General features: G+C 40.2%; 1 protein-coding gene across 3 annotated transcripts in view; it reads right to left on the reverse strand.

The window, feature by feature from the left end:
- Positions 1-4484: 4484 nt before the first annotated feature.
- The window catches only part of RDX (radixin), a 44596-nt gene continuing 24654 nt past the window's right edge, over positions 4485-24426 (reverse strand). The window contains exons 6-16 of one of the 3 annotated variants that reach the window (XR_010026725.1): positions 24152-24235; positions 23560-23706; positions 22005-22101; positions 21230-21393; positions 20483-20613; positions 18229-18389; positions 17177-17269; positions 16087-16329; positions 14956-15116; positions 9994-10150; positions 4485-5180 (exon numbers count right to left, since the gene is read on the reverse strand). Coding sequence is in view for 2 of the 3 variants with exons in the window: in XM_063148981.1 (XP_063005051.1) it covers positions 5144-5180; positions 14956-15116; positions 16087-16329; positions 17177-17269; positions 18229-18389; positions 20483-20613; positions 21230-21393; positions 22005-22101; positions 23560-23706; positions 24152-24235 (1318 nt within the window). In the remaining variant the exon portion in view is untranslated. Of the gene's footprint in view, positions 5181-9993; positions 10151-12683; positions 15117-16086; positions 16330-17176; positions 17270-18228; positions 18390-20482; positions 20614-21229; positions 21394-22004; positions 22102-23559; positions 23707-24151; positions 24236-24426 lie in introns of those variants that run through there. The other 2 variants (XM_063148981.1, XM_063148982.1) reach the window with 2 other exon arrangements.

Raw genomic sequence — 24426 nt, forward strand, 5'->3', positions numbered from 1 at the left:
TTTTTTTTCCTTCCTCAAAACATCAAGCTGCTGGTGTTTGTATAATCTGGTATGGTCTGTTTGGATGGTGCTTCTACCACCACCTGAGGCTTCCCCTCTGTAGCTCTGCTTTCTCCCTTGGGCTGATCAAGGACCCTGAGTTTCCCCAATTCAGTCAATTCTCTAAATGCCATGAGATCTGCCCACATCACCTGCAGGGCGGGCCTAGAGACCCTGTCACCAGTTTACAAATTTCTCTTGCAAAAGCTATAACAAAATGCCCGTGAGCCTGGCAGGCATCACAGCAGCCGCTGATGCAGGCTGAAGTGTTGTGACACTGGAGATGAAAGGGCTCTGTCACTCATCCTGGAGCTGAAACCTGAACTTGGCAACCTGCACGACCTTGCCTGGAGAAGCTAGGGAGAGGCTGCTGTACAAACACACAGGGATGCTCCATGAAAGACCATTTCCAAGCTGGACAAAATGTCACTGAGCTGCTCTGGGCAGCATCCTCCAGCCTCACAGGATCTTTGAGCTCATTCTGTGCTGAAGAAATGGAATGGACATTTAGAGATTTGGTGTCCTGCTGCATAAAGTGCCCCCTTTGCTGTAACAGTGAAGGAAAAGCTGGCGCAGAACTGGGCCCATTAGGAGCACATGCATTAAACACCAGCATCACCCTGCTCCTCAGTGTCACACAGAGGACCTGTGCTCAGTAACCTCAGCACCCACCCCTGGGACACCTGGCCTGGCAGAGCCAGCAGCACAAGTGTTGGAAAGGTTTGAAGCTGCCTCCACCAGCCAGCTCTGTCACACACCCTGTCTCACTCAGCCTTCCCAGCAGGCTCCCACAGTCCTACAACCAGCACCAGGAAGGAGCTGCTGCCCTGCATTTCCCTGCCCATCCCTGGGGACATGTCCAACCCACAAGCCTGTTCAAGGAGAGCTTGGGAGAAGCTTCCTGCTGAGGAAAACCTGCATAAATCCAGCTTGTAGGAGACCCAGAGATCAGTCCTCCCTGGAGTTCTGCAGGGCAGGACGGGGGTGGCTTGAGGAGCAGGGGTGTCCCACTCCCAGCATGGTCACCAGTCGGGTGCTGGGACACAGGTGAGCAGTCGGTGGCAGTGGTGCTGAAGATGTTCTGGTGCCACTCCATCTGATGGTCTCTATAGCAACAGTCAGGCTTTTTCTTTCCCAGCTGATCTGCCAGGAGCAGCAGGTAGATATGACAGAAATTCAACGCTGCTATTAATTTACATGAGCTGGGTGAAGCGTAAGCAAGAGGAGTGTGGGGGATAAGGAGCTGGCAATGTTCTCCAGGCAGGTTCCTTACGCCAGCCAGGCTCACCTTACAGAGATCCCCAACTGCACCTTGGAACAAGAACTGCAGCAGTGCTTTGGGTGACCCAACATTCCAGCCCTCGGGAAGTGGCCTGAAAGGGGGAAAATTGCTTTGGGGTCTGGCCAGGGTGCCTGGGAGAAGGAATTTTCGGGTTTCATCCAGCTCTACAAAACTTTCAGGCATGCACAAACCTGGATTTTAACTTACGTCTTACCAGTTTCAGGAATAGAAAGTCTATTTTCCCTGGTGGGGGAGAAAGAAAGTGAACTAAATTCAGTGACAGAAGTGCCTGTCTCAGGCAGTGTTTTGCTACCTGTTCTCCCACTGCAGCCACCTCCAGCAGTTGTTGGGGACTCTGGCATGAGACACATGTTTGCAGAGTGCCTATAAGCACAGAGCTGCTGGGACTCAAACCCAGTTAAACATTTTGGGCTTTTTGGGAGGTGCAGACCATGGTAATCCTGAGTACTGAGCTGCCCCCAATGTTCTGCCCTGGTCTCATCATGGTCATGATGGCAAGGAGCACTCCAGGAACTGCAGAGAGGGATGATGTTAGTTTGTTTGTTCATTTATTTAATACCTGATTAGATGAGCTCCCCTTGGTTCCTCTGCGACAAAGCAATTTAATTAATGCTGAAACTGCGCACACGGGATGCGGCAAAGCTGCGCACGGTTGGCACGGGCTACATCTATAGAATGATTTGGGAAAAAGGAAAACATCAGCATGATAAAAATGGAAAGTGTTAGTGTGCCACGTGCTGCCTGGAAATGGGGCTGCTACCCTATTCTGAACCTGGATCAGACTTCTAATAAAGTTAACTTGCTCACCCCAGCTTTTACCATTTGAAAGGAATTGAATGGAACACCCGCCCCCAGCTGAGGGCCAGCAAGTGCTGCCATAGGAGGCAGGCAGGCTAACCTCTAACTCCTCAGTGCACAAAAACCATGGAAAGCCACGTGGCAGCAGAACTTCAGTCAGACCACGACAAAAACTGGGAAGAAACCCCCAAATGGCTGCAGGTTTACAACATTGCCCTCTGCAGTGAGGGCAGTGAGGTGGCTCAGCTGTGAGACTCAGGGTGCCTGCACTCCATCGATTGCTTGCCCACCCGGCCAGGGCCACCTGCAGCCCGGCTGCTTCCAAATCCACACCCTGCTGCAGGCACAGATGCAAAGATCACTAGTGAATTTAGAGAAAAGACCCAGGATGAACTACAAGGAGAAGCAAAGCTGCTGGCCAGCCATCAAGGGTGGAAACAGCATGGAGGAGAGAGGGACAAAAACATCACCATTTCAAGTGGCAATCAAGCAGCTTCCTGCCTTACAGACCAAGCACCGCTCTTTGATGCCAGACATTCACAGGCACAACTGAATTCACTCTCTCCTGCCCTGCTGGATAGCATTTTTCATCGTGCAACTCTGCTACAACATTTCAGACAGACCTTTACCTACAGGTAAATACCAATCTGCAATTCCAACAACATCCTCACCAGGGCAAAATCCCGCCTGCCGCGGAGGTGGCTGAGAAAGCTCCTGCGTCTGCCCAGAGGCAGGGCCGCGCCCCCGTCCCCTTCCCTCGCAGGGCAGACTGCGGCCATTCCCGGCCATTCAGGCCCACCCAAAGCGGCTGCCGCAGCAGGGCAAGCGCTGTTCCCGGGCTGGCTCCTTCAGCAGCTGCTGGGGGAGCTGCCATCCTTTCCCAGAGCAGCTCCTGCTGGCTGCTGGCAGCAGATGTGAACCTGCACGTTCCAGCTAATGAGCTGCCAATGCCACCTGTCAGAGCCGGACCAGGCCAGCTTGAGCAACGCTACAACCAACAGTGAGAGGAGCCCAGAGCTTTCCTTGTACCAGAAACTCTATTTTCATGCTTCTGGTTTTAAACCTGGCTGCTAAGGTACACTTCATCTTGCCCAATTCCCCCTCTGCAGTGCATCCACCAGAGAACTTCAGCACTGAGTAGAGAAGTTAAAAAGCATCCTAGGCAGCCAGGGCAGCACTAGACAAAATTCTCAGGAATATTTTGTGGTGGTACTAAAGAAATATTTGCACAAAAGGGTTTTACTACGTTTAACTGTCGGTACCTGAAGCAAGCACAGTCCTAACGAAGGCTCCTCCAAGCAGCAGCTATTGCAGAAACACTTGCTAGACATGAAACTCATGGTGGCCTCTGTACCTTGGTCCCCTGAGCAGCAGGAACACCTCTAAGCCCCTGCATGGGTCATGCAGGGAGAGGGAGGCCGCAGAAACAATTTTAAATAATCACTCACATGCTGAGCAAGGCAGTCCCAAGACCCCAGCGCTGGCCTATGTGTGCAAATCAGACCCTGAAAACTCCACAGCTTTGGATTTTATGTTCCTCTTGGCATCTTAAACCCAAAGCTTGTCTTCCAAGGGCTGAGCCAGGGCCTTGTTTAAGCTGGTGGTGTGCTGGTGTCCCAGTCAGAGGCAGGGGAGGCTTCCTTCTCGACAGCCCCTGTCTCTGCAAGGGTTTCAGCAGGAGCCTGGCCACAACCCACTGCCCACCCTACGCCCCTGCAGCCCTGAGGTGTGGGGGATGTGGCTCCCAGCCCTGGCAGGATGGAGGGCCCAGGGCACACAGCCCCTCCTCCTTCAGCCAGGCTGGAGGGCTCTGCCAGAGGCGCTGTCTGCAGGAGGCACAGCAGCAGCTCCAAGGCAGGTCCCAGCCCCGTGGGATGCTTGCAGGGCCCCAGGGCAGCTTCCTCCTTGGGCAGTTATCATCCAATGATTTAGGGCACGTGCCAGAGGCTTTGGCAGCTGCTGCTTCAGATCCAAGTCTTCTGGGGAACCTACCAGCACAGTTCCCAGTGCCACTGTGCAAGAAGGCACTGCAAGGAACACAAAATTCTTACTGAGGAATATACCAAGGTTTGGTATATTCCCAGGGCTGCTAGCTGGATTTGAGAATAATTTGGGTGTCCATCTACTCATTTAACAGCTCCTCAATTACCAGCTGTCTTTTCCTTCAACAGTAATCCATTCTTTGTAAATAAAGCCTCTCATTGGCTTACCTGGTCATAGCACCAGATATTTACCTGGAAACTCCACTTCGGATTGGTGCTACAAAATCAATTAAACCTTCTCCGAGAAGTGAAAGAAAATCCACTAGCACCACTGATCATCAAATGAATAGTGATTCTCTGGATGAATGTTAAAACCCATTTATTCAGGCTTTTGTGCAGGGTGCACAGTCCAGCAATTACGTATACACAGTATGCACATCCTGACAGCATACAAAAAGGCAAGGAGCAACGGGGTGCTTACACTGGGAAAGTATATACAGACATATTAAACTGGGATTTTTACATTAGAAAATTATCTGACACTGTTCAGGTATCATCAAGGGTATAAGAAATTGTGTAGAAAACCAATAAAACTTGGAAAGTATCTACTGTCATTTCACTTTACCCAGGCTGGATATAAGTCAGGCTTCCCACACTACATCACTTGTGGACAAAGCCTATAGGATGGCCCAAGCACTCTGGAGGGTCACATTACTCTAGCACATCCCATTACAAGTTAAAGATTAACACATTAGTCTTATTTCCTGTTTTCCTGGAAATAACAACAGCTTAAAAATTCAAATAGCTAATTTTCTCCTGGGAAAAGACAACAAAGGAAAGATTTAGAGACCACGAGAGAATCAAACACTAATGAAATGTTGTAACAGCATTTCCTGGTCCTTCCAAAAACTCTTCACAGACCAGGCACCTAAGTTAAAGCACTGTACACTGTCCAGATTTACAGAAGTGCAATAGCAGGCCTTGGCAGACCCCGGGTCCTCTGCAGATCTTTACCTTGCTCCTATCCTAAGGGTTGCAAGAGATCGTACTTTTGTAACCTGCACAGAAAGACACAGAGAGATCAAACAGATTTAGCAAAAGGATACTAAACAATAGACAGAAATATACAGCAACATCATATGAGCCATACTTCACTTCCTGCAGCTATTCCATATATAACTTCTGGCTGAAGCTTTTTCCTAAGGTGTCAGCAGAACAAGGGAGCATCAGAAACACACGATTCTTATGGCCAAGGCACCCACAGCACCCAGAACCCAACTTCACAGGCTTTCAGCTTGAAGAGCAGGTCCAACTCTCTATGTACTCCTCTATGCCAAATTTTTGCACATGGCAGTTCAGTTTTGCTATCAAATTTCAGCATTACAAAGAACCTAAAAAAAAATCCACCCAGGGGGTAGTTATAAATGACCAATCCACTCTTGCAGGTAACAAAAACCCCATGTGAGTGCAACACAGATTCTGTTAAAACTGCTCCCAAAGATGGCTGAAATAAATGCCTTGTGCACAAATACACCAAATATAGGACATATTTGTAGAACATTCAATCACAGCCAGTATTTCAGACATATTTTTGTTTTAGCACAGCACACGTGCTGTTTGCTGCGTAAGCTCTGGCATTTACTTTACTCCATTTGCTCCTTTGCATGTGCCTTTTGGAAAAAAAGGTAAGGACAGCATAAAGAATCTCTCTCAAATTTATTTCTCTCCTAAAGTTTAAAGTTTTCTGCTGGAAATCTTCACAATGAGTCAAAACTTACTTGAGTGGAGACACATTTCAAAAATTTATATTTTCCATGTAGAGAAAAACATTGTTGAAGTGGCTTGAAAATTGTTTTCCTTTCAGAGAATGATTCCCTTAAATGTATTATGACTAGGCAAAGAATAACCAGTATTTTATATTCAGCCTTTCTATGTGAACCTTCCTTTGTTGCGAATATCTCATTCTGGTTGTTTTAGAGCAAGAAACACTTCAGCTGTAAGTAGCAATATATCATAATACTCTTCAAAATTAATCAGGAAAAACAGTAAATAACCAAATTTTCTTTGATATTAGTAAGAATGGAGAATAAGCATCTATTCAAAACAAAGAAGCCTTAAATAGGATTTTTTTTTTTCATTTATGAGTGCAGGTACAGTATATAACCTGTAGGAACATCAAAATTCTATACCACAGACTGTTTCCCTCACAGATCATTTTCTGGCACAGAAAGTCAGCAAGAACTTCCAGGGCTTGACCATAAGCAAATAAGGCATGTGGTTAAGACTGGTGCTTTAAAAGTCTGACAGCAATTCCTGGACATGGGTGGGGAGAAGAAACAGGTTTCTGTCAGTGAGTGAAACCATAGGCTGGGAAGGCACCACTGAAACCAGTGAGATGTTTCCTGGTACCAAGAGATCCCCAGAACAGCTGGCCTTCACAGGTGGCTAAAATCAAACATGCAGATAAGTAGATTGATTTGAGATCAAGAACAGAACTGAATCATATTCACTCTGTCTGATGTGATATTTTTAAAATTGTATTTTAAACACAGTTTTTAAAAGTCTAATTTTTAAAGCTATTCAAGACTGAAGTTCCTATAAGTAGCAACTGCTACATTTCACTCACTTTAATACAACCATTACAAGGCCTGATGCCACAAGCTATATTAGAAATCTCCAGTTTAACCATGCTATCTATATATTTTTAAATATATATATGTGCATGTACATATATAAATTATCAAGCTCAGTAAACACAAAACAAATCATGATACCTCTCCCTCAGAAAATAGTTTCTTCCATTAAGCTCCAGATTGCAAAGATAATTTCAGTGTCATAGGCAAAATATAATTTTACCAAATTGCTGGAGAGGAAAAAAAAAGCATTTTTACTCTTAAATTGGTGGAATAAAACAAGACACAACAGAAGCAATTAAGTGAAATATGACTCAAGAAAGATGCAATATTTTCTTCTCCAGTGCTCTCAAAATAATCCAGCAAGTGCAAATAAATAAAAAACCATATGAGTTTTACCAAAGTACTTTTCTATCATGAATTTAGTTTGAGAAGTCTACCTTGTCATACCTAGCTGTCTGCCTCTATTTTACACCTTAGGTCTAATTAGTTAGCTCAGTGCACCCTATTTTTTTGCTAGGACTGCAAGCTTAAACTTACCCTCACAATGTTTTTGAATTCATAATTATGCAACATCTTCCATACCTATCTTAATTTGCATTCTCATATTGAAACAAAGTTATTTAATTGCATTGAAACTGTCAGTGATGTAAACTGAAATCTGTTCTTCAGATGAAATAAAAGACATGACACGTTAGCAAGAAGAAAAAGAAAACAACATAACAAAGACAAGCCCAAACCAAAACCAAAGCCAAGCAGTAAAGCAGCAAAGAGAAGCAAGATGCAAGAACCAGTTCAAAGAAGACAGGGAGAAGCACATATGAAAGGATCATCCCAAAGCATACAGAAGCCACTGTTAGAAAGAAGTAGAATTCCAGAATTTCTTTTTTCGTGGCCCTCTATTACAAGGAATAGAGACAGGTATTTTTCCCCCACACCTGCCACTGTTTTTTACAGAGAGGTGTCCTGGGGTGACTTTATGATGCTCGTATCCCCACTTGTCTGTTTGGCCCAGAAATAAGTTGTGCACCTTTAAGGCTGTTCTGAGAGTGAAGCGGGGGGAGAGAAGAAGTGTGCAGTTTGTTTGCAGAAGCTGCACTCACTCCACATTCCTGATCCTGGACTGGATTGTCTGCAGACAGATGGACAGACAGCAGGACAGAGCTCTCCTTTTGCTTTTTAGTTAGTTTTAGCTAGTGAGCTACAGCCCACAAAGGGGACATTCTGAGTTTGTCATCTCTTTGGAGTGGCAAGAGGTTTTATTGTTTAATACTGTTCTTTTTTATTTTTGTGCTGGCGAGTGCTTTGCCTGTTAAATAAACAGTTTTTTCCACTTTTCTCCAAGGAAATATTTCCCCAAACCAGCTGGGGGAGGGGCCACTATTTGCTTTCTAGAGGAACCCCTTGGGAGGTTTTCTCCCAAATTTGCCCTAAATCAGGACAACAGGGCAGGCTGAAGAACCATGGGATCCCTGACTCCTGCTCTCAGGTATCTGTGCCTATGCTATAGAGGAGTTCAGCTTTTACAAGAGTGACCTGCAGAGAAGCAGAGAAGGTTCAAGCCAGACAGGAATATAACAATAAATAAGCCTTATTTAGGACTCCACAGGAAAAGCCAACTATTTCATGGCTGCTTCTTTTTTCTTTTTTTATTTTTACATCCAGGACACCTGTTGTGCAGAAAAGCAAAGCTGCAGCACCAGGCAGTTGTACCTGACAGCTCTGCTGTTTGAGCAGGAATAACCACCTGCTCCAATGCCTTCTCCTGCCTAGTCCAGACAGCCAGATGAGCTACATAGCACAGAAATTTCTTTCTGTGCTACATAGCACAGAAAGCACAGAATTTCTCTCTCTCCTACATAATCCCTTGTGCATGTGAGCAGAGCTAGGCTCAAAGCTGAACCTCATGGGTATAAACACCATGATTCAGATTCTACATTAACATATTTGTTTTCTGACATTTTCTCCAGAAAGCTACCAGCAATTATTAACTAGTCAATACAATTATTTATGCTATAAGGTGGCATATGCCATGCATGTCTGGTAAGTGAACATGCATGCAAAATTAATCCAAAGACTATTTTGAGAAGCAGCAGTAATAGTTCTAAATTTGAAGATGATGAGTTCACTGGCTTTGCTGAAAACAACACTAAGATCCCAAATGCAAAAGGAGAAAGAGCTGCATTTCCAAATGGTATGGAAAAGTACAACTGGCACTGAGCAGTGAGACAGATGCCCAAAACACTGTTGACAAGAGAAGAGATCCAAGAATTCAAAAGGTGAATTAAACTTAAGAAACACTATCAAGGACATGAAACAAAACAGTGGAGTGCTGATTAATGGTGTGAAGATTTCTTAAATTTTTTAGAGTTTTTTCTGATGTGTGAACAAGGTTACCTGAATCTCAAACTGAACCTGCTCACTTGGATGTAAATGAATTTGTTCCCAGCAAGAAAGGCAGTCGTGATCAGGATCCACTCATCTGTGTATTCTGGATGTTATTTCTCAGCTTTGCTGAAGACTGAAATGCACTTGGCAGAAAAGTTTTGCACCTCAGTCTCAATGCAAATGAATCTTTCTGGCAACACAACTGCAATTACCATATCCACAGAGATTATTAATTAATCAGAAGTGCTATTTGAATAAAAGTGTGGCTCATTGATATATTCTAAGAAAGCATTTGACACAGTAGTCAACCATTCACCATAAGCTTAGTTTAGCAGAACGTTACTGAAGCCACAGATGAAGAAGTTAAATACTGTATCAAGTTTAGAGAAGAAAAGGAGGGTGAATAAGAGGCGTGAAAGCTGAGGCTGTAGGGAGCTGTGGATACAAGATCCCACTGAGCTGAGCGCAGGCAGCCGCAGGGCTGTGGAGCGATTACTGTTTCACAGGGGCACACATGGGTTTCGTGTTGCTTCACCAAGCAGTGGGGCAGCAGAACCCTGCATGTGCACAGCTCCTGGCCCTGCAGAAACGTGCTGGGGCAAAACTACCACACTGCAGAGGAAGTTATAACTGTAACACAGAGGCCAGGCTGGGAGCATGTGGCCTTAAGAACTCCAAGACCTTTTAGTGCTGGGCAGGAGGCTTTCTGAAAGTCTTCAAATAATGGCAACTCCTCCTCTGTAAATAAGGTACCTTAAAAGCAAACCAAGAAACAAAAAAAAAACAAAAACAAAAAAAAAACACACAAAAGAAAAACAAATAAGCACAAAAAGCAGTGCAATTGTCCTACCTCTGAGCTTGATCTCTTTTCACCTGATCCACTTATCCAGACCACAGGAAACATTAACTCTTATGCACTCGTGCATTAGGAACACTTGCACCAAGCAGGCCGCCTCCTTTGATGTGCACTTCCATCTCCCCTTGTTTCTTCTGCTGCCTAAAGCCTACTGCTGTGAACAGAAACACTCTTGACATATTATTTACAAAAGCCAATATAGACACCTCATGGAATACCAGCAATTCAAAATGCTCTGTTTCCTCCTGCTAACTTTGTCTTTCCCTAAACTGTGAGCGATGTGGGCATAATCTGTCTCTTCCTGAGGTACTGCTGCAAGTATTGTGATCCCTTCTGAAGAAATTTTGATAGCTTGGTGAGAAAGTCTTTTGGGCCTGGTGAGTCCACTTCATTCACACTGAACAAAACATACACATTTGATATGGCAGCAATCTCTTGGGTGGAAGGAAAAAAAAAAAAAAAAAAAAAAGCCAAGCAAAGCAAAGCTTCTTTAATAGCACTCCAAAGTGGCAGTTCATCAACTCAGACAGTAAAGCGAACACAAGTGACAAACTCCATGAATCAAAACAAAATTAGGCAACTGGCCTATACCTATGGATCAAGACTCAGCTTAGTGAAATGAAAAGTACAACTTACTCCAGAAATTGACTGCTAAATTTGCTAAGCAGATTATTGGTCACACACCTGCCATAGGACTATACTGAAAAGGAGTCCTCCACACAAGTAAATAAATGAGCCAGTAAGGGCATCTAGTGCACATTTGCATTGGGGGTTCTCTCCCCTCACTGAGCCCTCTACCATCACACCAGCCCTTCAGCTTTAAGTTGCCCCTTGCTGCTGACTGGGCCCCCAAAGTGGGAGAAGGAGCAGCCAGGCAGAACTCCCCTGCCTGCAGACCAATTTGCGGGGAGGAAAGGCACTGGACTGTGCTGCTTGGGAACGGAGCAGTGGGACACAGTGCTGGGCAGGTGCCCATGGCCACCAGCCAGAAGCACCTCCTCAGCCAGCCAGGCAGCAGAGCATTCCCACTGGGAAGCAGGTACCCTCCACCTACAAGCACAAACAGTGGAACATGCCCCAAGGGGGTCAAAGAAATAACCACAGTTTGTATGCTGACACATTGACATGTAATACATTTTCCAGGCAAATCTTATCTCCCAGCCAAGAAAAACTGAATTATGTGTATGAGACAACTTCTATTAATAAGTGAACTTTACTCTTTTGTAAGGAAGCTTTCAATTTCATGTTGCCACTTTTACTCTAAATATATTTACAAACACCAGGATCAAATACCTCAGCCCACTTAGATACATCATCATTGTTAAAAACCCTGACGTCTTGGGCAGAACAACTTTTTAGATTATCCACAAGTAAACAGACATGGAAAATGCTTGCATAAAAGTTCCTCTTCAAAAGCAAAACGGTTTAATTAATTATTTTAATCTCCAGATTTTCTTTAAAAATTTAGAGAAAATATTTGTGGTACTTTTTATTCAGAAGTTTGAAATACCTCATTTAGAACAAAATTCTTTTTTCCTCAGAGGTGCTCAAAGTAGGTAAATAGAAAAACCCTAAAGAACATGTTTTAAGAAAAACGCAAAAGCACTATAATGCTTTCCAAACTGGTACAAGTGACAGAAGATGTAGGTTTGGATTTGTAGAACAGACTACTTCAAGAAGACAGAACATCTTCTTGCACAATGAAGCATTCTGTTTGATTGTAATAGTCTGTAAATAGTGGCTCTATTTTGCATCTTTTTCTCTCCAACTCAAGAGCATATTTTTGAAAAATAATCTTTCAAAACACTTGCCTCCCCTTTCAACCACACTGCTGGGAAGCCACATACCTATGCAGAAGCTCTGTAACCTCTCTACAAGTGAGAAACCTCAGAGCTAAGGCTTTAGCAGCAGGGGCCCCAACAAGAGGGAAGTATCAAACTAGAAATATGCATGTTTACAAGCACCAAGTTTTAATTCCTCATGGCAATTCTGCCCTATGGAGCAATAAATAGGGTCATGTGCTTGCACTGAGTGCAAGGCCAAACAAATTCAAGAGAGAATGGAATGGCACCTGAGAGGTCTAATTCATGCGAGAACATTTTAGCAGATTATTTGTACACCTATCTACATGGGACTGTTCCTGTCTTTATCAAGTGTATTAGAGAAATGAAAAAGCCCATTAACTTGCCATTGTTTAAAGCACATGGCCATGCATGTGTTTGACAGCACTGTATACTATAAGGCACAGTATCAAAAGAAAAAAAAAAAAGAAAAAAAAAACAACAAAAAACAAAGAGACCAAGGTTTAACAATAATTAAGATATTGACCCATTAAACTAAACTTCACTTAACCTGGGGCTAAGCAATATGTAGGCAGTGATTGAAAGTTCTTACATTACCCACAGAGCTCTTCTATGGCCAAATTACCCTCTGTTCTCAAGAGAGCAAATTTGCTCTGATGATTCACATCCTGTTTTGAATCGACAAACACCAATGCTTCCTCCTAACTTATAATATACCATTCTCTAGGGGTACAATTTGATTTTTTAAAATTTCATTCTGACCAGAGTGTGAAACAAAAAGATCAAAATTTCTACACTGCTCTGGAAAGAGAAGCTATTGGACTGTGCTCAGTAAAGTGGTCAGAAAAAAAAGGGCATTAAATAACAACAGTGGACCTCAGAGAAATTAACTGTATCTCTTTATTGTTAACCAATGAATGTTATCCAAAATAGTAGATGTAATTGTAGCTTAATTGTACAACACAAAACATGATGCTAAAGGAAAAAGCATGTGGTAAATTACTTCACTGAGTAATCATTAGATGTATTCTTAGTATTTCTGCACCAGTAAGTGTTCCCAACTGCTGGTGACAGCAGCTATTACCACTTTGTTGATTGTGAAAACCTGTATTACAAATGGTTGTTCCTGGTTGTTTGAATTAAAAAAAAAAAAAAAAAATCACACAGCTTTATAAATGGATCGAATCCGTTCAGTCTTACTCTACATGTTGTAGATTTATGAACAACAATCTTTACTGGTGTTTTCTCCAAACACTGAAACTGATGGATCAGTGTTAGTGCACACTTTCCAGGGAAAAATGAAAACTCACTGGAAGCACAGTATTTCACCTGCCATGCCAAACTGTTCAAATACTTGAGAAATTTGCTTAAGCTTCAGTGTATGAAGCCTGTGAAACAAAAACTGTTCTTACAATGCACTGCAAGTTGAAACACCAACTTCCACCAAGCAGCATTTTAAAGCATGTGCACAGCATCTGCACATCAGTCTTCAAGGTCAAGCAGATATGTTTAGCCCCACAAACCAAAAATATATTAATGCATCTTTATTTAATTTTCATGATGTCACCCCACATAGCCAAACTTTTACTCCGCAAAATAAAAAAAACAAACTTAGTCGGACTGTTCATGAGAAATTTAGACCTATTGTGCATGAAAAAAATGTTTAATAAAATGGCAAATTTTAATAGATGAGTGTAAATTTATGAGTGCATAATATCAAACAGAAAAAAAGCTGAACCATCCTCAGAGAAACCGAGGTTCTTCCACTGTCAATATTTACTAGGGTACTCTAACAAAGGGAATAACTGAAGTCCACATTAACTGTAAAGTTATTACTAAAGTTCAATTTCTAAGCAAATTTCTTAAAAGAGCAGGTTTCCTTTTCAAGAGGGAAAGGACTTAATAATCTGACATCAGATATGACAATTACAATACTAGCTTCACTGAAAACTGAAGCTACAAACACTTTTACTCCGATTCTGGGAAATTTCATTTTGTATTTGAAACCCAAACTGACTGACACACACATTCTACACCCCTCCCAGAATATAGTATACCAGTGACAGGTTACAGCTTTAAAATACACCAGATGCTTTTACAATTTAAACTCAACAGAAGGCAGTTAGACAGTACTTAACATTATAAATCCATAATAAAGTAAAATAAAATTATAGGAGTAAGGTCTCCTAGCAATCTTTGATGTTACTGTGTAGTGACAGTAAATTTAAACAGTTATTTTCATGGTGTTTGAAGGACCAGTCATCATGTACATAGTAGTGAGGTAGGATACTGTCCCCTTCCTGGGACTGATGTTTTCATATGCTCCCTTGCCAGAAAGGTCCAGGTCTCCCTACTGCAAATAAAATAATTACAAGCAAATAGCACATTAAGCTTTGTTTATTTTTTTCCCTCTTTGATCCATTGGAACATTTTGCACATCTAAAAGAATCAGCTAGGAAAAGTAATATTTACTCAAGCCTATCAGCAGCCATGTGCTGCCCACAGGTAGTGTTCCACTTAAAAACATTTCCTGGAACTACCACCTGCCATCCAGACCTTTGTGAACAGGTAGGCAAAGAAAACCATCAATGATGACAGGACATGAAACACCAAAGAATTTCACTTGGGAAAAAAAAAAAACAAACAAACACAAAAACCCCCAAAACAAAGCAAGAAAAAAACAACCAAAACTGAAAGTGTTAAACTCTTAATGGAGTAGCTACATTGAAAACCAATTTCAAACTTCATACTGAAATAGGACCTATCCAGTTTAGGTACAGTTCCATTCTTCTCTCTATTTCTTAATGTTTAAGCAATATATACACTTGTCAGTCATTAAATACTTCACTGTTTCCAAAGGCGGGGGGGGGGGCGGGGGGGGTGGGAACCCAAACAAACAATGAAACTGAAAACACAATAGGGAAAAACCTGCTCTTAACCTCCACACCCTCCCCCACCCAAAACCTAGGGTTAACAGACTGCCTTACTGTTGAATAGCTTCCCCTAAATTTGTCTTCTAGTCACTGTAGTCAACCTGGTATTAAGTGCTTTGGCAAAGTGGGGTGCAATCCATCAAATCTGCAAAGGCCTGCTTTTTTTCTCTGTTGGTGGTTCAGCTTTACGAGGAACATATATGCAAAATACCAGCTCTCACATTGCTTCAAACTCATCAATACGCTGCTTTGTATTGCCTTGTCGGATTTGCCGGAGAGTCTTGTACTTATCGCGGCCTGCTTTTACATTCTCAGCATGAAGGACATCATTTTGTGTTTTCTTGGTTTCATCTCTGGCTTGAGCCAACTCTGAACTTAAAGCCTGTTGAATAAAATATTTGAATTTAAGTGCTTTGACTAATCCTTTAACAGTTCTGGAGTTTCTCATAATAACTATTCTGCAATCTGGATAAGAATTTCTTGAATGCCAACCTATGGAATGCTTGTTGTGCTCCTCAGTAACTCAAGTTGTGAGGTCTATCAGAAGGAATGTAGAAGGAAAGATAAGGAGAGCATAGGATTCTTTCCTTACATGAGTGTAAACATCAAACTATATTTAAAAAAAGCCTCATACACCATAAAATCCAAGAAGAAGGGAACCAGCAGGATAAAGCAGGAAAATCACCTTATTTTTAAATTTTTCTGTAACTAAAGACTTATCTCCCTCATCTGGTCAGTGACTGACCAAGCAAGAATACTACACATGCATGCTACCAAGACAATGCTGCCAGACAAAGTAGCAGCTTTCCTTTTCTTCTGTTTTCTTCCCATATAAACATCTTGTAACCAGGAAAAGGGCTACCAGTACTATAGATGATTATGCTTCAAGGAATAAGATTTAGCCTGGGAGGAATTGCTCAGTTTTAGGGAAATAAATAATCCAAAATGGGTGTAATTTGAGTTTTCGCATTTACAACAGCTATGAGTGACTACAAACAAACATAAATACTACCAAGCAAGCATCTGTTCATACCACTTAATTAGTTTTGGTATTGAAAAATGAAAGCAGTATGTTTTAACATGCAGAGTTCTGGAAACTATATAATTATTAGAAACATTTACTGGCTAATGCAACAGCATAGTTACACTTTAAAGCTATAAAGCACAATTTTGCTATATACTCCATTTCTAGAACACTGTGAATGATATTGGTTGGTAAACTGGTAGTAAACCTATCAAATGATAAAGAAGCTGTTTCCTTGGCAGACCATAACATCAGTGAAATTTCTCACAAAAGGAGGATGAAACCCCAAAGCCTGAATTGTGCTGATACAACTATGAATCTTCATTACCTGGAGCTGTTTCTTAACACGTTCATTTTTCTGTGTTTCTGTTACCCGTTCTTCCTCACTCCTGTGATTCATGACACCATCAGAAGACAGTTCTGCACTGGCTTCAGCATTGTTCTCATCATGTTCATCGTGTTCATTCTCTGTTGGAGGAATAACTGGTGGGGGGGGAGGTGGAGGAGGAGCAGACATCACAGATTTCAGTTCTTCTTTGGTCTTTTCCAAGTCCTCTTGGGCTGCAAAAGCCTAAATACAGTAAATAGCACTTAGTGTCTTTTTAAATGATTTATCAAGAGTCAGGAAAATAAAAATTTGAGATGTTCTCAGACACATGAAACTGTTCTTTATGACTGACATGACAATGACAAGCTTACACACTGAAAACTGTTTCAAATAGAGACACAGTAAAAACCAGACATGACTCAAAATAAGCTGTACTAGGGGGTCCAGCTATTTCCAGCAGTAGACAAGAGAAGAGCGAAGGAATAGAGCAACCATACCAATTATTTTCCAACTTTCCTAGCCTCCTGAAATTTAAGACTCAGGAATTTCCTAGATCAAAGGTGATGACTTCAAATTTCATACTTAAACAGAACTTATGAAAATTTGTTCAAACCCTCTTGGAACTCACGCACAGCAACTACTCACATTCCATAGCTGATTACAGATTTTATGAAGAGATACTATTTTGCTTTAAAATTTTGCCCAGCTGCATTTCACGTGCCTTTGTTAACTGTTCTGGTTCAGCTTTCCATCAAACCTCATGATTTTACACACCTCCTGAGGTGTTTTCCTTTCTAACACAAAGCTCCAATCTATTTCACCATCACACAAAAGGAAGCAATTTCTAATCTTTGACCATACCTTTGTAATGAGTCTGCCCCCCCTTCTTGACTATGTAATATCAAGAAATGAGTTAAACAGAAGCATGGGCTGGCTTCAGTAGACTGGAGGACAAAAACCTTTAAGAAAGACTTTTCTGAAGCCTAACAGAAAGGGAGAGATTTGACCCCATGGACTTCTAGTGAGATTTCCGCACTCATTTCCCTTAGCCCTTTTGAAGTTCTGACTTCACACAGCATGGGTTCATTACTTTGTGCTGCCATTCTGAAGCTTCCTCTTCTTTCTTTTTCTTGGCCTCCTCTAGAAGTGCAATCTTGGCTGTGAATTCAGCAATTTCTGCTGCCTGAAACAAACAAAAGAACAAGGAAGAAGTTTTAATTTGGTATCAGTCTGGCTTTGCAGTAGAAGAAAGCAGAGCCTTTGCTATGATCCAGCTTGAAAAGTTAGTTATCATCCACCACTTCTCTGTGAAAAATAGAAATTTTAAGTGCACATGACAGAGGGAATGAATTGGAGTACTCTTGCCTAACAGAGATACATCCAGGAAAAAAAATATTTCTCTTCTGCACTTCCAAAGCTTGCTGGGAAACAGCAAGCTGTCATTACAAACCAGCATTTCAGGCTGTTTTAGTCTAATACAACTTTAATGGTCCCACCATTAAGATTATGATTCTGGATCATAACCTCAGTACTATTAAACTAAATCTTGCCATCAGAATTATGTGCCAAGTTTACAGAAGATCAAGAGCTCATTTATAGTTGAGAAATAATTTCTTCTATTTTCACGCCTTTCTTGATTATTATGCACAAATCTTGAATTACAAGTAGTCTAACAAAATGTGAGAAGACACTGCAAATACTGGCAACAGGAGAGGAAAAGCAACAAAAATAACTCAACAAATCCCAGTGTCACCAACTCTCCACCATCACCATCAAGCTTCAGAACAAACCTGCCTCAAAGAACAAGCTTCCCAAAGGGCTGCAGAAGGAAGCTACTCTGGTTCTCAACTGGATAAGCCTAAGACTATTAGAAAGAGAATGTAATAAGTGTTGTCACTCTGAAATGTGGTTGGTCATCTTTTCATCTCCTACAGATCCAGAGTTTTATTTTTGCCTTGCAACGTAGTGGCAAGTCTACCACAGTTTTCTAAAACAGTTCCCACAACACTCTGTAACAGTATCCCAAGTACTTTTGTGTTTCAATGTACTTCCTCATTTGACATAATCAAGGGTAAAGGCAAAATTTTCAACTGTCTTTTCCAATCTTAATCCTATTTTGAAGAAAATAATAAAGTTTCTTACTAGCTGCTCCTGGTTCTTCATTTGATCAGCTGCCTGCTTGGCTAGAGCAGCTTTGGCTACTTCAGCTGCTCGACGCTCTTTTTCCAGGCGTTCTGCTTCCTCTTTTGCACGCTTCCGTTCTTGATCCAGTTCTAGAGCCTTTCGGGTCTGCTCCTCTAGCTCTGCCAAGAGGAAGGTTTGCAGACAAGGTATCACCACCTAGCTCTTCCTCCAATGTATCACAGATACCAGCTGTAATATGCCCGAAATAAAGTAACCTAGAACACTAACCAAGATTTACAAGACCATCTCAAGCTAAGAAAAGCTGTTGAGCACGTTACCCAGAGCTCCGTTCCATGTCTGGTTTCTCTCCCACTTTAAGATATTCTTTGGATGTACTTCATCTCACCTGACATTTCTGACAGCCTAGTGTTTCAGAAAAGTGTCACTCCACTGATAAAAGTAAAAACTTAAATACAGGTACATATACATGCACGTGCTCCTACCGTGAGGATACTTCATGTACATTTAATCACTCTCTTAAAGAAAGCAAAAAACCTCTTCATATTGAAATGCCTGACAGATTCCTTAATTGCAGGTGAAAATTTAAGCACATGCCTCCAGCAAAATGACTTAAGACTCACTGGAAGGGTCAGAAAAATTCTTTGTATATCAGAGGAGGAAAATTTTAAATCAAGGGAGAGATAATAGCTGTCCAGCTGCGTGCATAGCAAAATATTGAAATCTAAAGGACGGAACCCTTAAGTGAAATAGGAAGAAGTAATAATCTAGAAGTACTGCAAGGTTACATTTACACAGACAAAATTATACTGCTCCCCAATGAGAAAAACTAGGCGACTATGAAAAAAAGTCTTTCTAAAGTTCTTTGCTGGTTCTAATAAGATTTCTGCTATGATCTTGGCTAGGCAGAGCTTTCATAGACTCCTCCAATAGAAAAGCTAAAGAACTATTCTTTTTTTCCAACAATCCATTTGCCTTCACCATAAGCTTTAATACTATAAAAGCACCTCTCCAGATATGCTGACACATGCTTCATCTTTGTACTTCTAGTGTTACACAGTAACGTGACCATTATTCTTCAGTTGGTTTCCCAGGCCTACTACTACAGTTATAAAATTAAATTAACAGCATCACAAGTATGTGGGGTTCTACAAATCCAGTACCTGGAAATTTAATAAAACAAAACTATTTCAAAACACTCCTCAAACAAATCTTCCTATGAAGATGGAGAACACAAAACTAACACAGACCATTTATATAAAGACTTTGCCATGTGTGCATAGAAGGCTAAAAAGATCAGCAACACATGAACATTTTGTATTGCATCAGAAATTAGGCTATATTGCTCACAAAGTTATGAGAAAATGTGTGTTGTCAAACCTCCAGAATTACTCTGACACTGTCCTGTCCTGGGCAAAATAGCTCTCCCTAAACAATTCCACAGCACAATTAGAGTGTTACTTGTCTGGATGTATCCAACCTGTTCTGCATTGAAAGACTGAAAAATACAGGTGTACAGCTGGAGAGCAGTGCCAGGCATATGCAATTTATCTGCATAGAGTTAATAAGAGATTCTCTCTATGATGCTTGAAACCAAGGGTTAGGAAAAGAAAGGAGCGACAAAACTTTTATGAATGTGAACCACACCTGAAGCAGGGAAAAAAAAAAAAAAGAACATTGAGAAGAGGGACTGGAAATCACGGAGGTAGGGACTCTGCGGGGTGAATAAACACAAAGAACTGTGATTGGTGAAACAACATGTTTTGTCACTCATGTCTGACAATTTCTCAAATCTTACAAGGGAATAGGAAAGGAGGAGGAACAAGGAATTTCCAGATGAAAAGCTAAATTCAACAAAATCCTAGAGAAAGTACTTTGAATCTTCCCCTCTAATTTCCCTGCTCCCTTCAACTCCAGGTGTTCAGCACTTTGAGCATTTCATAATTCTGAGTTGAAGTGTGTATGCATTAATTTTTTTTTTACTAAATCAAAACTTTTGCTACATTAGAAATTAGTTTTATACTAAAAAGATGCAGACAAAAGAACTCAGTCATTTAAACACTGAAAAAGAGTATCTCTCATAACAAATAGAACACCACTAAATTCTTGCCGCTCTTAGTAAAATAAACTTAGCCCCCCCCAACCCCCCACCAAAGTACCAAAACACACCTTTGACACAGAAAAAGAATTGTGGAATTGAAGTACCCAGCTAAACTAAACACTGTCACTAGATTTAAGAAATCTATGACCTCACCTTTCTGAGCTTTCATTGTTTGCTCCTCAATTTGTCTTAAGCGCTCCATTAATTCCTCCTTTTCACGCTCTATTCTTTCCTTTTCCTTTTCTGCTATCTCCCTTTTTTTCTTCTCATTTTCTAACTGTGCTCTGAAAAAAAATAGTGAAAAGGTTTTTTTTTACTCTCCAACATATTAAATGACACTCTTTGGGTGCAGGTAGCCAATTTTTCAGTTTACTCAGCAAGCAGGAAGGACAATTTTAAATACTTCTAATCCTTTTTCTGCTTTAAAATACTGTAGAGAAGAACAATTTATAAAGAGGACTGATAATCAACCTTGGTTATGGTTCAGTCAGGTAAATCTAGAATTATATCTGCATTTTAGGCATTATGTTTCACCTGGGCTAGAAATAGCAACAGTACTTTTTAAATACATTAAAGGTAAGCCAGGACATTCTTCACTGAACTTGCTTAAAGGGTTCACTCATAGAGTATAAAACTCACTATGAATCAAGCAACAGAGAGGTAAGACTTCCACAAAATACATAACAGGAACAAAAGTACAACTACTATTACTGTGCTGGAAGCTTAAAAAAGATACGCTTTTATATTAAGACAGGGGAGCCATGCCAATTCACAAACCAGCTTACACAGTGCAGAAAGAAAAGCAGTTCTCTCTTTTCTAGAATTCTAAGATATACTATATTCTATGACTTCTTAGAAAGGTAGAATTTTTTTTCTGTTTCATGGAAGTTTTTTAATTACCTTTCCAATTGTTTCTGATGTTTCTCTTCTCTAGCTTGGGCCTTCATCTGTTGCACTTCAATTGTATCAGGTTTCCTCCTTCTCATGTACAATTCATGATTTCCCATACACAGTGCCAAAATTCGCTTGTTAATTCTCAGACGGGGTGCATAAAAAACAAAATCCTAGGAAAAAAGTTATTCCAGTATATTCATTAACCTAAAAAAACACCCTTAGACGGGATTCAAAGCATTACTGCATTCTTGCATTGCTTAAATGAAAACTTACAAGTATTTTGATATTTTGAGCAAGTGAACACCATAATCTATAAACCTATAATCTATAAACCTAGTTACTGTAGGAGACTTAAATACAAAATTGAATACACCAGGAATTAGCTGGTTTATATAAAATATTAATTTCTTTTTTTAAGGATACTATTCTCTATTCTGAAGTCATATGACCTAGAAAGTCTCATGAAATTTGCTGTTGGAATAAAAAAAAAAGGCAAAAAGAAAAGGTAGAGAATTTACCATCTTATGCTGTCTTTTCAATGCATCACAGAGTATTAATTGATATAAAACTTCACAACAATTCAGGAGTATCAATGAGAAGGAAAAGTGAGAAAATAAACATACCATATTTCAAAATGAACATTTTCTTTTGATTACTGACTATTCTATCAGTAAAAGTAATAAATGTCACCAATATTTGCTCGTGCCTTAATGCCAGAGCAAGTCCCTGCAGACTTAAATCTCTTCATATATCAAGTGATGCTATTGTATACACTACTTACAGGGGCCTTTTTGTCAATTGGCTTTATGACAAATTTTTTGTCGTTAAAAGAGATGTTTCTTATTTCGCTCCAAGGAAAACCAATCTTGGGTGTCAGCCTTCAGAGAGAAGAAGTTCTCATTAGAAGCAGCAAGGATGTGCACTCTATATACACATGAATTCAATAGGGCTTTTGTCTGTACCACTCTCACTACTACACTTAGCTGCATTTAGAATATCACATTTACAACATTATGTTTTAATGTGAACATTAACAACAGTTCAAGCATATTTTGGTAGATTTTTCTTTTTACAAATATTCCATCAAATTAATTACATTTTAATAAATTACATGGCATTGTAACAATAGAAATTTTGATTTGTGACTTATTCTACTACTACCTAGATGCTAAACATCATGATCATGTACTCATTCCTTATATGGCATTAGTAAGTGTATTTTCACTTGAAAGAGTAACTACTGAAATGTGAGAAATTGCCATTCCAAGTGCTGAAATTAAAGTAACTTTAAGCCATGCTGTACTTCCTTTTAGCTCAGATTTGTCATCTTACATTTTCAGAATTCAAGTTAAATTTATCTCCCTTGCATCTTAAGCAAAACACACTAAATTCAGAAATTGTTACAATGTTACGCATCAACGGCATAACAGTAAATATTTTTCTGTCAGCACAGACTTTTTTTCAATTCATATTATCGTAATTATAAATATCAGAAAATATTTAAGTATTTGATTGCTAACATCAGGAGACAGGAAATACCAAAAAATTGCCTCATAGCTCAATCTCATCTGAACATTTTGAATATTTCCTGCTTTCAGGAGTTATATTGCCATCTAATGGCAATTAAGGCTTACAGAATTTTGTTACAGAGTATATACATCTGAAGTTGACTGCTCCCATCTGGAATTTGACCTATCATGTGTAACTTCAAATCACTGTGAACAGTCTGACATGAGATCCTACTAACAAGTGCTTGTAAAGAAAGAAAAGAGCAAGTCTGTTGTTCTATTTCCAAATTCTTCATATTTCCCACATTTCAGCTCTTCCCTCTTCAAGTAGAAGAGATGATTTGATCTCTTTATCAGGACACATGAATGATCTATTTTCTTTGGTGTCTAAAAGGTTTCACTTTTAAATATCTAAGTCTTTCATGCTCCAACATCTATACTCCTTGTTATGGCTCTTACAAATGTTTCTCATTAAATACATTGCTTAGCTTTAAAATGTCCTTTTCATCCTGACCCAAGGGAGTGTTTTGAGTGAAAAGAATAGGAAGAAATCATACAAAGATGATCTAGTGCAGTAATCCATATAAAGCAATGTAAATTTAAACTTCCATTGAGCTGCTCTTCCTTCCCCTCCTTTTGCTTCCCTAATCTTTAAAATTCAAACATTCTGGCAGTTAACTTCTCTCTCTCTCTTTTCCTATCTCTTACATAGATTAGAAGGAGAACCTGTTTTGCCAGATCTTACTGAACACACAGTAAGGTGGGGGTTGTACAATCTCAGATAGCAACTCCCAGCACAGAACTGCAAAATGAGTATTTCCCACTTACTTATCATCGTGCTCATAAATATTCAGACCCAAAGCATCAACTCCTAGCCACAATTCAGTTCCTTTTTTATTCTTTATTTCAAAATAGTTGACTCCATACATTTCCAAGTCTTGTGCTATCTTAAGGTATTCCATCATAGAATCTTCCCTGATGAAGAAGAAAAATTGGTATAGTTTAGACAACAAATCATAAGTACAATGTAAGAATAAGGGAACTACAGAAAAAAACAACTGGGGTAAAATTAGTTATGAATTAAATCTCTCTCTAAAATAGTTTGACTCAGATACTTTTAAGAGCTCTACACCCTAATATCCAAGTAGAGTATAATCATTGCACTTTGTCTTTCTGCCCCATGAGTTAAGCAAATAATAAATGTATTTTAGAGGCAGGCAACTGTGGATGAAGGCAGTTGACAGCGTTACCAGAAATCATGTAGGTAAACCAACAACCTAGCTGGAAACTCAACTCTCATGGAAGTCCTTCATAACTACCTACCTTGGTCAGTATAAAAGAAACATTTCCCAAACAAATACCTCCCAAAATACACCCTAATAATAATGAAAGGTGTCGTGAACATTTTTTACATAATTACCTTAACATTCCCCTGTGCTCTTCATGCCAGTTCTGTATTCTTTCTTCCCACTGTTCTTTTGTCAGTTTGTGCTGTTCTAACACACTGTGAATAGAAATTGTTGCTCTTAAACGACACTGACAACAAACTCAACCTCTTTTGTTGCATAGCACAACATATGCTTTAACTGAATAAACTTAAAAGATGACTTCCTATATACTGCTCATATTTTCAGCACAGAAACAGAAACTTTGTATTTCAACAAATTGCCTTCTAAATTCTATTTCAAAATTAGA

Source organism: Melospiza melodia, chromosome 2 (assembly GCF_035770615.1).
Source record: "Melospiza melodia melodia isolate bMelMel2 chromosome 2, bMelMel2.pri, whole genome shotgun sequence".
NCBI classification, from domain to species: Eukaryota; Metazoa; Chordata; class Aves; order Passeriformes; family Passerellidae; genus Melospiza; species Melospiza melodia.